The sequence below is a fragment of the Apteryx mantelli genome, chromosome 5, assembly GCF_036417845.1.
Source record: "Apteryx mantelli isolate bAptMan1 chromosome 5, bAptMan1.hap1, whole genome shotgun sequence".
NCBI classification, from domain to species: Eukaryota; Metazoa; Chordata; class Aves; order Apterygiformes; family Apterygidae; genus Apteryx; species Apteryx mantelli.
In genome coordinates, this window is record NC_089982.1 from 77,012,286 (window position 1) to 77,025,237 (window position 12,952).

Consider the following 12,952-nt stretch of genomic DNA (forward strand, 5'->3'; position numbering starts at 1 on the left):
AGAATTTAAAGGGAATTATAAAAAGGATTAATTGCAGATGATTGAAGGCAGTTACTTTTGTATGAGCTACTTTCTATTTCTTTAAAAAAATAGTTTTAGCGCTGATTTGGATTCCAAGCACACCCTTCACTACATAGCAAATATATTAAGAAGACATAACTTTCAAACAGGATCAAACTGAGACCCTATCTGTGGTAATTAGAGAGCTACAGATAACTGGATATCGTTCACCACAGATGACTGGTCTGTTTTTCAAAGAATATACCTGAAATTAATCATCCTTATTAGGAATGTGTTTCAATAAAACAGTTAAAAATAATCTGGAGACAAATGAAAATTTTCCAGCCTAAGAAATTATGCATAAAACCACAATTTCATCCCAATGTATTTTAAATATTTCTGTTAAAACACTAAAAAAAGATCAATACAAAAGTTTAATGATGTAGTCTCAAGCTTGCACACACAGGAAGTATGCTACCCATAAAATTAGGGGAAATAGATTAGCAATCTAGAGACCAGATGGTTGTATTTACTTGCTGACATAACACTACCAAATGTTCCTAAACTTATTTTTCAGATTTTTCTTTCACATTACATTATCAGCATAGGAACCGATCCTGCAAACATATACATACATAGTTCAATAAATTTACTCATTTGAGTAGTCCCATTGACTTTACTACAAGCGATTTTATTCACAGAACTAGGCTGTCATCTTAGGGTATGTCTACAGGGTTGTAAATTCTCTCTGCCTACACTGAGTTGTGCAGACTAAATCTGGAAAAAATAATAATAAAAAAATTGTGTGTGTGATTTTCTGTTGTTTTTGTACTTTGCAAAAGAGATGGCCATCTCTGGAGGAAATGATAAAAGACATTCCGTGTCCATAAATATGTTGCCTGTTTCTCTGTAAAACTGTTAAATTTGGCAGGGCCTGAAGTAAACTGAAATCTTAAAATGATTCGCCAATTTAAAACCAAGAAAAAAAATAATATTGTTAATAACAAACTATTTTAACCAGAAAATCATTACTATCAACATAAGATTATGCTTTGTAATTATAATGGAATTCTCTTACAAATTACCTAATTTCACTAATTTGTGAAAAATTTATTTGCTTCCAAATATTTGTCCAGAGACATTATTCTCTAATGAGAAAAAAATGTCACTACTTGCTGTACACTATTTATAATTTGACTCACGTATCTGTAGGAGTGACGTCTAATCAAAATATACTGAATTTCACTTGCATTAGCTCTTATTCATATTCATACTATAACTTTTCTCCTTCACCATCATGCTTTTTCTTCCATTTTCATTTTCCTATCTTTTTAAATCTTTTTAAATCTAGTGTTCCTTCTCTCACCTGTAATTACTAGTTTTGAATAGGGCTAGTTTAGAGCCCCTTTATCCAACATATTTTTTTCTATCTTTCCTTCCATCACCATTCCCTTCTCCTCAGTTGCTTGCATGTTTCCAAAAATCTTATTTTCTCAGGTCTCCTCAGGTTCCTTTTCATTCTGTTTTTACATAACTTAAAACGTCACCTGCCTCCAGGCACTGTATTTCCTCCCCTATTTATTTTTCCTATTTGCACCGTGTGTGTGTGTGTGTGTGTGTGTGTGTGTGTGTGTGTGTAATACAGGCTCTTAATTTACTGGAATTGATATCATGCTATGGTGACTCCATTACTTCCCTGAAATTAGCAAGTTTGTTTTCCAGTGCTACAGTTTGTTGATCACACTTCCAGAAGCCATGAGGGAGTTACTCTAATGTCATAGTTACAGTGATAAACTTGGGTAACCCATGATGTGCTCTCCTTGAATACTTATTACACTCTCAACTCCTTACTCATACAGATACAGAAACAGTCTCTCAGTCTTGCAAAACCAGGAGTTCTACCAAGCACTTTAATTCAAGGCAGGTCTTTCAAGTTATAATTGGTCTGAACATCTCAAATATTCAAATATCTTTACCTGCAGCCAGCTGTCCCATATAGATGAGATACGTTCCTACCTTCAAAAACAAAACCAGAAAAATTACTCAATTTTTCAAGTAAGTGTCCGGGCATTACTAAAACAAAATGAACAGCAGCAAAAAAAACCTGTTTAGGCAGGAATTTTTCAATCTGTTGTCAAAAAAAATCATTAGAAATATTCTAACATATGTGAAACTAGTTATATTTGTTTACAGCAGTACTTGGCTCACCTTCTGGACAAAAACAAGGCTATAACACAAATAATCTGGAAGGGTTGAAATAAAGCATTTTACTAAAGAGATGAGGTTTTAAAAAATGGAACTACTTAAAAATGGCTTTTTATGTAGAAATAAAAATCTCTCAGCCTGCAAACAAACACTGCTTCCTTTAATGTAGTTATATAAGACAATGCTCAGAGTCTCACCTGGAATACTATATGTCATTCTGGTCATTCATCTATAAGAAGGATGAACTCAAAAGAGAAGACTTAGCAAAACAGTCAACAGATTAATCCCTACCTTCTAACAGAAAAGTAGAAGTGTTACTCTTGAAGAAGGGCTGCATGGGTTCTCAGGGGTAAACACTGGAGAAGCAGCTAAATCACAGTGTTGACACAAGAACAAACAGATGTAAATTAACCATGAATAAACTTAGAAACAATCTTCTAAATTCCAACTTACCCATTTGTAATGCAGCTCTCATAATTCTGGGGACAAAACACTGGACTCACTTTAAAATGCAATTCCATACATTTACTAAAGGGATTATGTGACATGGTTGCTTGTAGTAGCAGGCAAGCAACCAGGAGATTTCTTGCATTCCTGTGTCCATACAACTGTGGAATTATAATTCTCATGGCAAACAAGGAGAGGGGCTACCTGCTCTGCTGTACAAGTTGTCATTGTTATTGCACATTGATTGGATTTAATTACTACAGGGTTAAAGTAGATAATATGAGTAAATGTTAATCCTGTGGCGTCAAGGGAGAGTTTCTTTTTACATACAGAATGTCAGGAAGCAGTACAGCATGGATACGTCAACCTACCTGAATCTATAATATCTCTACATTTGGAATGTGCCAAACACTAAAAAAAACCGCACAACACATTCCCTCCCACCCAGATACATGTATGATGATGTCCTTAGAAGTACGCTGATCACCTATACAACCTTAGGAACAATCCTGCTTTCAAAAGCAGTTCTGCGGGCATACAGGTAATGAGGTTTCATTATTCTCTTTCAGATGCAACTAATTCAATCTACATACACAAAAGTATTTGGAATTTCACTTTTGCTAAATGTCAACCATACAAATTCAACTTGACTTTGCAAAAATCAGGCCAAACTGCCCTTTTTCAGTACCAATCACCATAGTAAATGTGTGAAGGAAGAATTATTTCATCTTTTCATTTAATTTTCATCATTTCATCTTGAGCAACCACTATTTTCTTCAGGTTCAGTCTTCTACTGCATTTGCATTATCCTGTTATCATGATTTAGACTATGTAGGAAGGGGCCACATTTACATAGAATAATCATTTTTTAGAGCTGTGTCATTCTTAATCTTCATATGTAAGGGATCTTCTAAGGAATATTTTCACATTAATTTCCTTGGTGAGGCTAACCTTTATCTTATTCACTAGGCATAATTACAAATTAATTGGTCAGGCCTGGGTTTTAAAATAGCTAACATTAATTTAGATAGCAATATGTTAGATTATAGGGAAAATACAAAACTTCAAAAACAAAAATTCAAGCAATTCACCACTGTTTAATGGTGAGAATGTAAAATGGCCTGAGTTCCTACTACTAACATTAATTCTTTACTTCTATATCTGAATCTAATCTTGGGTACTCAATCTTGCAAATACAGTGAAAGCAGGAGAAATATGTTTTTCAAAAAATAAGCAAAAAGAAATGGTGTATATGAAATTCAGCTGATGAATTTCTGAATTTACGTTAAAGGTTTTTCAATGCCATATGTCATTAAAGAATCAAACATTTGCTAGTACTTCATTTTAACCACTTAAATATAATCCTTTATGCCTTCAGCTCCCTCTTGTGGTATATCAATGTTGATCTGGTTTACTGACCACTCCGTAAAACATCCACTTGCCTACCAAAGTTGTTCCATCAGCAAATACTGATATGTAGAGGTGTTGAACATTCTTCATAAGTTCTGTCTATATATTTTAGGCATTAGTACAGGAAATCTTTACACTGCAATTAAGAATTTAAAACTTTGAACTTGGTTATCTCTCCCGCTATTTTGCACTGTCCCAAAGCATACTGTCTGCCCAGCAATAATAAATAAGCTTCTTCTTTTTCTTTATTTCATTTGAGATATATATATATATATATATATATAAGTATATACACACATTACAATATTTTTCTTTTGTGATAGAGAATAAATGAGAGTTTTCATTGCTGGTTCATTAAGTCAACAGATTCCAGTTAATAATGAAAAAAATTATACATTTAATATCAAAAGCAACTTCAAGTATCTTCTATACATTTTAGTATTCAGTATATAGTAAGGTTTGTTTGTTTGTTTGTTTGTTTGTTTATTATTATCAAAAGTGTTTTTTTACCGTAATATCTTAGAGTACTATTCATATCAGCCATGGAGTTTAAATTGATGTATCTCATGGTCCCAAGTAGCTCTTCACAAGAACCAAAGGTCACTTGTACAATCACTGCATATGTTTCAAAACAGGGTTTACTCTTCAGCAAAGTCAAGATGCAATTAGCATGTTTAGAAATACACTACTTTGTTCTCCTACAACAGGTCAGGCTGCAGTCCTTGATGTGAAGCAACATACAACACTGCTGTTCGTAAAACAATACCTGACCTAGGCATAAATAGTACTGAAAAAAGTTCCCAGAGCTATTCATCCCTTAATCTTTCTGTATAAAAATACTTCAACTTAGGCATTTATTGCACTAGTTTTCTCATACAGAATAGCTCTCACCCTGCATTATCTCTTCTCTTTGCTTAACTATGATTACACTAAGATTTTAATTTCCATGGAAAACCTGGGAATAGGGCAATAGACACACATAAGGTGTGCAATAAAGGGATGTCTATAATATCAGTAATAATCTCAGAGGCATTCACAAAGGAGACTAAACATTAGATTTGGAGATCATTTTCTCCAGTAGATTCATCATTCTCTCCTGTAGCTGTAAGCTTTGAACTTGAATGATGTTTTGCTGATCCAGAATCCTGCGCACTTCTCTACAGGTTTCTTCCATAGCTCTACTTAACTTCTTTTGTTCTTCCAACATGGCCTCCATTAATTTTAGCTTCTTCTTTTGGAAGCTGCAGCTTTGCATTTTTCTTTTCTTAACTGGTCTTTCTTCAGCTCTGAAACATGAATATTTGTTATCCATTAAACTCACAAAAAAAAAATGTTAGGTCCTAAAACTCAAGCTATAACTAAGGCTGGTTTTTAAAAAATGAATCTTCCAATAAATTCATTCTCAAGTTCATGCCAAAACATAAGTATTTACTTTAGTATTGTATAGTGTTACTGACTGTAAAAAAAAAATTTAATCTTTGTTTTTAACAAGAATTTTCCCTGCAGAGTATGAGGCATAGTATTTTCTTTTTATTTTGACATTTCTTACACATCAAGTTTAAAAGCTATATTGGGAGAGACCTTTTGCTTATCTAGCTATTATATTTATTCCAGTTATTATTTTTTTTAAAACATTGTATCAGTGAGGTTGATCCCACTATGGCATACTAGTCTTAGAATTTGCCCTTAAACTGAGGCAAAGCAGTTGCACCAACCACTTATTTATATACTAGAGCACAAAGCATTATAAACTATATACAAGTTGAGCAGGATACCGCTTGCAAGGCTCCTTTTTATCATACAGGCCACAGGTTGATCACATTTCATATTTGGTTTTACAGATATTTTGGGGTGGCAGTTTAACAGCTTGGTTTTTTTCATCAAATACATTTACCAGAAATACAGAATACTACATCTACCACCTTCCCATTTTTAGAGAAGCTGGTGAGTGCTCTCAAGATGTATAGTTCACATGGCCATCCTAGCTTGGGGTAACTATGCAACACATGAACTCAGGACCACAGGCTTTTTACTGTAGCAGAATCCATTGACACGTCTGCTCATTGCTTACTGACACAAAGTGTGCATCCACACACACAGACACAAGATCTGTTTCTTTTAACCTGTAATCTAAGAAAGAAGCATGCTAGACTGTGAAGGAGGAGGAACAGCAGGCAGCAAGCAAACATGCACGTGAACAACACATCTGAAAAAGCCTTCAGTTACAGATAGGTAATTTGTTTTTTTAACTCAAGAATGACAGTCCATGTGTTCATTCATTCTTTTAGTAACTCCAGAATGGAGATCCACATATCAGAGGTATCCAGTGATGGGTCTCAAAGTCCCTTCAGGCAAACAGCGATCTCAGCCATGTTCTGCCAAATGCAGCATCCTCTCTGGATGAAATGCAATAATGAGACAACACAGTTGCGAGTAGTGTGCCAGGTCAACACCCTGCAGGTGTCAGGACATCCTTGAATGAGGATATCAACACAACCTGAACTCTTGAGGAATGTGTTTTTAGTAATGTGAAGAAGTGGAGTGTGGAGGGATGCCACTCAGCTGTGGCAGATTTGTATCATAATTTCATGCACCTTATCCTACTTGATAGGCTTCAGTTGCTTTGTGCAACAGTGACTGTGACATTCTGATCTCTCAGAAAGAGAAATAAACAATCCTAAGCACCTGAAAGACTTAATGCTGCAAATAAAATGAAAAGACACAGTCCTTTTGACATTCAAGTGTGCAATAACCCAAAAAAAGGGTGAGGTCTATGAAAAGAAATGTGGATCAAATTAAATGCTATTAAAATCTTGGAGAAAAACACTTGGAATAGTCATTTGAACATGATGGCCAAACATGACAATCATGTTTGATTTTGGGCATCAAAGACGTGTTGTCAAAAAAATACATGTTGCTTTTTGCATAAACTGTGGCCCAAGCCTTCAGCTGGTCAATGAGATTATCATAGTTGGACATCCTGCAAAAAACGGGTCTTGGCTGACACCAGATTCAGTTTTGCCCTGTTAATTCAAAGGGCCAGAATTATTTGAAATGTGTTTCTCAAAGACGCTGACCAAGTGGAAAAGGTCTACAGCAGTCTAAGGACAACACGAGATCTGCTTATTCTAAGGTTCCTATCACTCCGCTCGCACTGGTTAGAAAAGCATGTATTCTAGGAGACAGAGCAACAAACCAATCTGCTTTCTGAAATGATGGCATCATTTCGGCCAAAGTCACCTTTTAATTTGATTTTTTTTCTGCATAGAGGATCTAATTACCAGAAACTAGGCAAATCTCTATCCTCTGCCCCATACAGTACTAGAAAGAAGCTGTGGTAAAACCTCTCTATCTGTAACTGGTGAGCACTGGGACCTAGGGCAACAAGGACATCTTGTCAGAGTAAGTCTTAGTGAGAATGGTCCTTAATAAGGAATGAGGGAGAAAATCTGGGGCATGTCAAGAATACTGAGCTGCACTGAATATTGCATGAGCTTTCTTGGTAATTGTGGCTACCACTTTTTTATTTCAGTCAGGACAGAAAATAGTGCAGGAAAAGGAGATGGAGTGATTTGGATTGAAAGATCTAAAAGGAGCCTTATTTTTCAATATAACTGATTGAAGGGTTGTCATAGAGTCCATACAGGAATGCAAGATGTAATCTGTTTTTCAATTAAACAGATGTGGCCCATCAAAAGCTATTACATATATAACAGTGCATCCAACACAATAACTGTCTTGGACAGCTCCAGAGAGGAGAGAGAGGCAAAATGTCTGATGGCGATGACAGCTACCTGGGAAGCCATATCAGCAGTATCTGCAGTCTGCGATACTGAGCAAGTACCCACTGACAAGTGCTTGCTCAAAACTGGGTGGCAGCCATAGCACAGAGAAGTCTCCCCCAAAACCAGGGCACAAGTATTCTTTAAGGTCTCCTAAATACTCACTGTGTTTCTGTTTATAGTTAACAAACACAGCTTGGTAATTAGCCAGCCTTCATTGAAAAGAAATAACGTTTTCAGACACCCCTATCTTTGGTGTGCTCCCAGCCTCATTTTCTCTGCAGCCATAGAGGCCATCAGTGAGAGGGTTTCAGTGACCACACACAAGTCTGTAGTAAAGACCTGGAATTTACAGTCCTCTCTTCTTGCAAGATAGCTCTTGAAGGAGACCTTTTGAGAAGGGGTCTACGAAAGAAGGAAAGAAGAATCTAAAGAACCTAATTTATGAGTAAAAAGCCCTCAGGGACATGGAATGATGCAAAACGTCCAGTGATTCCTGAAGGAGTCATTTGAATCCTGAAGTGTTTCCTAAGATACTGGGTCATCTTTCTTGAGAAGCTGGAAGTCTCCTAGGTAGGGCCAGAGAGCGCTCTCTAGTGTCAATATCTCTTTATAGCAGAGAGACCAGCAGGAAGCAGGGCTAGAAATATGGCATATAAGACTCAACACTGCGCATCCTACCAGCATCAACAGCCTGAAATAGTTTCAGCCAGGACTACTTCCAGTTGAACAGTCTCTAGGCACCAGCATAAGAAATGATCAATATCTGCTGTAGCAAACATCATTTGGTTCCTGTTGCTGATTTTCTACATTGCATTCCTATGCAGTCAACACCTCTGTAATGATGAGGGGTGCAACAGATCCTGAGAGAGAGCATCCACACGCTCTGTAAAAGAAGCATCTCCACTCTTTGCAAAGCCTAACCTCTGAGGGTAGATTTTGAGGTCTGGAGGAAAGAGAGGTCTAGGAAATCCAGGACCTCAAAGACAATCTGCTGGTACTCTTGGGAGTCCAGTGTCTACGACAAAGAGTCTCCAAGAGAATTGGCACTGATGTTTCCCTGAGCACGCAAGCAAAGAAAGCATGGAAGAGCTTTGGCATTGGGACTATGTTCCAAGCGGAACCTTGGAAAGCTATGTCCACACAAAGGTCCAAAACAGCAAAGAAAACTAAGGGATACAAATGTTCCCCCTCACCTTGGAGGCTGAATAGAATTGACAGTGTGTGCTGGGACCAGGCAGAACAAAGCAAAACCTCCAGATACTATTAGACAAAATGTCTTCAGTCTCAAATGCTTGTGCTCTCTACCTATGTAAGATAGATCAGTTTAATTCACTGTTCAATTAAAAAGTTCCTCAGCTGATTACCTACAACTCACCAAGTAAGGCTCATATTTCAGGGATGTGTGTGAATAATTAATGAAACAGGAGTTAAATATAAAAAGTAATCCATTTACCAAATGCGTTACCTCCACAAAACCACACTAACAATTTTTCCTTTCTGACTACTTCATGTCAAATGGGTCTCCAGCACTGTCAGTATCTGCAGTTTATGGCTCTCAACTGCTAACCACTGTATCTGGCATGTTTGTGCTTTTGTAGTTATGTACAAATCTGAGTAGACCTCCATAACCCATATCTTTATGAAAAAGAATTAACAATGGTCTGGATATAAATAAATAAATAGTAGAGATGACAAATATCTTTACAGTGTCAGGACTGAGAACCAGAGCAATCTGGATCTTGTGGTAAACTAGGTTCATCCCAATACAGCCAAATGTATTCAGGAATTAATGAGACTCTTCCTTGAAGTGTAGAGAAGAACCACAAAAATGGCTCGAAGGGTGGGCAAAGAACCTTGCTATGATAACAAGTCTGCATAATGAGTTATGCGCTATATAATGTGCATAACCTAAAGCTCAAATTTCTTTGTAGCTGCTGCCCATTCAGATTTTGAATAGCCATTACTTAATTTTAAAAAGATTAAAGGTCTTGCCAAAACTGTTACCTCCTGAATTAGCATCCACACCAAAATTTAATGCACTTCAAGTTCTATCACACAATTCACATCTTGGTTAATTCATGGTACCTATTCTTGCTCTTTCTGTGTGTGTAAACCTTCTGGTACCAAACAACTCAACCTACCTTTTAAAAAACAAAGAATACTAAAAGATGATATGATAATAGTTTACAACTACCTCAAGGCAAAAAATATAAAATATTGAAAGAGCCTCCAATAGAGTGAAAAGTTAAACTTTCAGATGTTACTTCTATTTATCTCAATATATTCAAATTAGAAACAAGATACTGGTTTAAGCGAGGGATTAATCACTAGAACAGATTTCCATAGAGATGCATGAATTCTCAGTCTTCGGAGCATATCAGATCTAGACTGGATATCTATTGGAAAATTTCTAACAAACAAATCATAGGAACAAAGTAGTGGAGGACAACATAGATATGGGGTTTCTGAGTGCAGTAGTCCACTACTGAAGGGAACCACGTCATAGAAATAAAATTTCTGTGCTCCACATCAGAGTAATTGGATTCAGTACATGGATGGTGTTTAATAGGATATCAGACTAGATGATATTGTGGTCTTTACTATAGTTTATCGATCCATGAATGTAACTTTTCATTCCAATTTTCAGTATGAAAGCAATGGCAGAACAGATAAGATCTGAACCACATACATGAGTTCTGTTACTACTTTGACAATAAAAAACAAGACTATAAATTAGTTCACAGGGTGGAAAAAAAACCAACCTGCTTTCAATTAGATAAAATGTCATGTATATTGTTGCTACAAATTTTGGTTTAAAATTTTTTTTTAAGCTGCAGTACAAGACTCCATCACATTGTATTATATTACTGACAATTCTATTATTGTCACATGTTTTATGGGCACTGCAATACAATGCAAGCTTTGTTGAAGCCCAAGAGCAGTGTTAGTACAATACTGAACCATTAAAGGGAAATAAGGATTCCAAATGTTTTTCTCATCTGGAAATTGCTACAAAAAAATTTAATTTGATCCTATGTTAATTGTACTATCATTAACTAGAAAAATGTAAGGTTTTTGCAAGAAGCTCCCAAACTCAAACTTCAAGTAAAATGCAAAGAAACCCAGTTTCAACTATTTTTAGCTTGAAAGTATGTATGTAGTGACTGAAGTATAAGTCTTGACATCTTTCTCTGTCATGAAATTAAACATTAAATCCAATCATTTATGTTGTAACTTATATAATTCTGTGTAGCCTCCTGCTACATTCAGGGATACTATGGAAAATACAAAGCTTACACTCAAAAGCTCAAGTGTTTAAAGGGACAAGGGTAAGATTTTCAGAAGTTTAAATTTGACTCTAAAAAAAATATATATATATATATATATATATATATATACACACACATACATACATACACAGACACACACACACACAGAGCTTGAGGGTTTTTTTACTGATCTATTGTTGCCATAACATCATGATTTTTACTACTGGAAAAAAAAAAAAACATTGTGTATATTTGACCGATCTGTGTATAAACTGTTTCACAGAAAAATAAGAAATATACAGTTGTAAAATATACTATACTTTAAAAATAGATATATGTATATGTTTTTCAAAATACATGTTTTACATATAGTTGTAAAACACAAAAATTGAGGGGGAAATTGGGGACCTGAAATGTTTTTTTTTCAATTCAAAATCCCAATATTGTCTTTAGGTCTTTTTTTAGCCTATTGGACTATCCATGCAGTTTCTAGAGACAAGGCATTTACAAAAAAACAAGATGGATCTAAATTTTGTATGCCAATTCTTTTCTCTCTGGTTGGTTATTTCAAAGTGTTTTTGATGTATAGTACGACACACTAATTGCTTAAGCTGAAAATTGCTTCTCAACTCATAATTCCGTTAGTAACCTCTAAAAGAAATATCTTTCCTGTCTTATGATGGCAGCTATAAGTGATTTCAACCCATCTGATATCATTAGCAAGTGCTGTATTTCATTCTGGCCAAAAAAAGGATTCCCTATACTTCTGTGTTTCATCCGGCTGAACTAAACAAGTCAAAGCTGTACAAGCTTTTCGAGACCCACTATGACTATTGTAACACCTCTCTTTTCTTCCTTCCAGATACAGGCCCCATTAATGTCACAAGTACTTGCACATTTTTAATCATATCATGTCACTCACCTGATATGTTATACTAATCTCTCAAGTGGTGGCTATAGATCACCAGATCACTTTTTTTTCTTTTTTAACACAAATACACAACTGCACTTGAACTGATGAATATGAACATATCTTGCAGTTAAATGAGATGCACAATATTGCATTGTACATAATTCTTTAATAACCGTAGTAAACAATAGTATGGTCAGAGCATGGCTGCATTAGTAGTTGGGGAGCAATGTATTACAGAGGCCCTACTGTGCAGACAGCTGACCTGCCTTTCCCTCCCCTTCACAGACCTACTTTCACAGCCATCCTTACTGGACAACAGCACCACCGTGGCCTGAGCTAGAGCAAGGGCAGCACGTCATTACCTGCCATATGGACTTGCAGCCTGTTCAAAGCCAGTCCGTGCTATTAAAGGGTAGATTTAAATGGTCTGAAGTTTCCAAACTGGCCAAGTAAAGTTCAGATACTTTTGACTGAAACAGGTTAGGTAATTACCTTGGATGAAGAAGAAATCACTGAACCTGAAGTTGGCTAAAATTCATTACAGCCTAAAATTTTCAGACCTTATCACTATGGAGAGAATTCAGTTAGAGCAATACAAGCCCACTTTGCCTGTAGATGAAAATATCTACGCGAGAGTGGGAGTAAATATGCAAACCAATAAACACAACGGATACACATTGTGGTTGATTAGCTTGACTTCTGTGATGGCTTGTCTACACCTTGTAATGAAAACTAGGGTGGAGACCTCTCTCCTCCCCTCGTACTTACCAAAGCCAGTGTTGGCCTGGAGCTGTCCCTAAGCTGAGGTAACTTACTTTTAAAAATTATATTATGTTACCAAATGGTCTAGTGAATAAATATACCTCATGTTTACAGAAAAGTGACCTTTAAATTAAATACTAAATAATATTATCAGAAATAAA

At 35.9% G+C, this 12,952-nt stretch overlaps 1 protein-coding gene across 2 annotated transcripts in view; it reads right to left on the bottom strand.

The window, feature by feature from the left end:
• Positions 1-4,358: 4,358 nt before the first annotated feature.
• MSANTD1 (Myb/SANT DNA binding domain containing 1) overlaps positions 4,359-12,952 on the bottom strand; it is a 33,572-nt gene continuing 24,978 nt past the window's right edge. For both annotated transcript variants that reach the window (XM_013959937.2, XM_013959938.2), the window contains exon 4: positions 4,359-5,348. In XM_013959937.2, the coding sequence (XP_013815391.1) occupies positions 5,108-5,348 (241 nt within the window). In that variant the 3' untranslated portion in view covers positions 4,359-5,107. The remainder of the gene's footprint in view (positions 5,349-12,952) is intronic.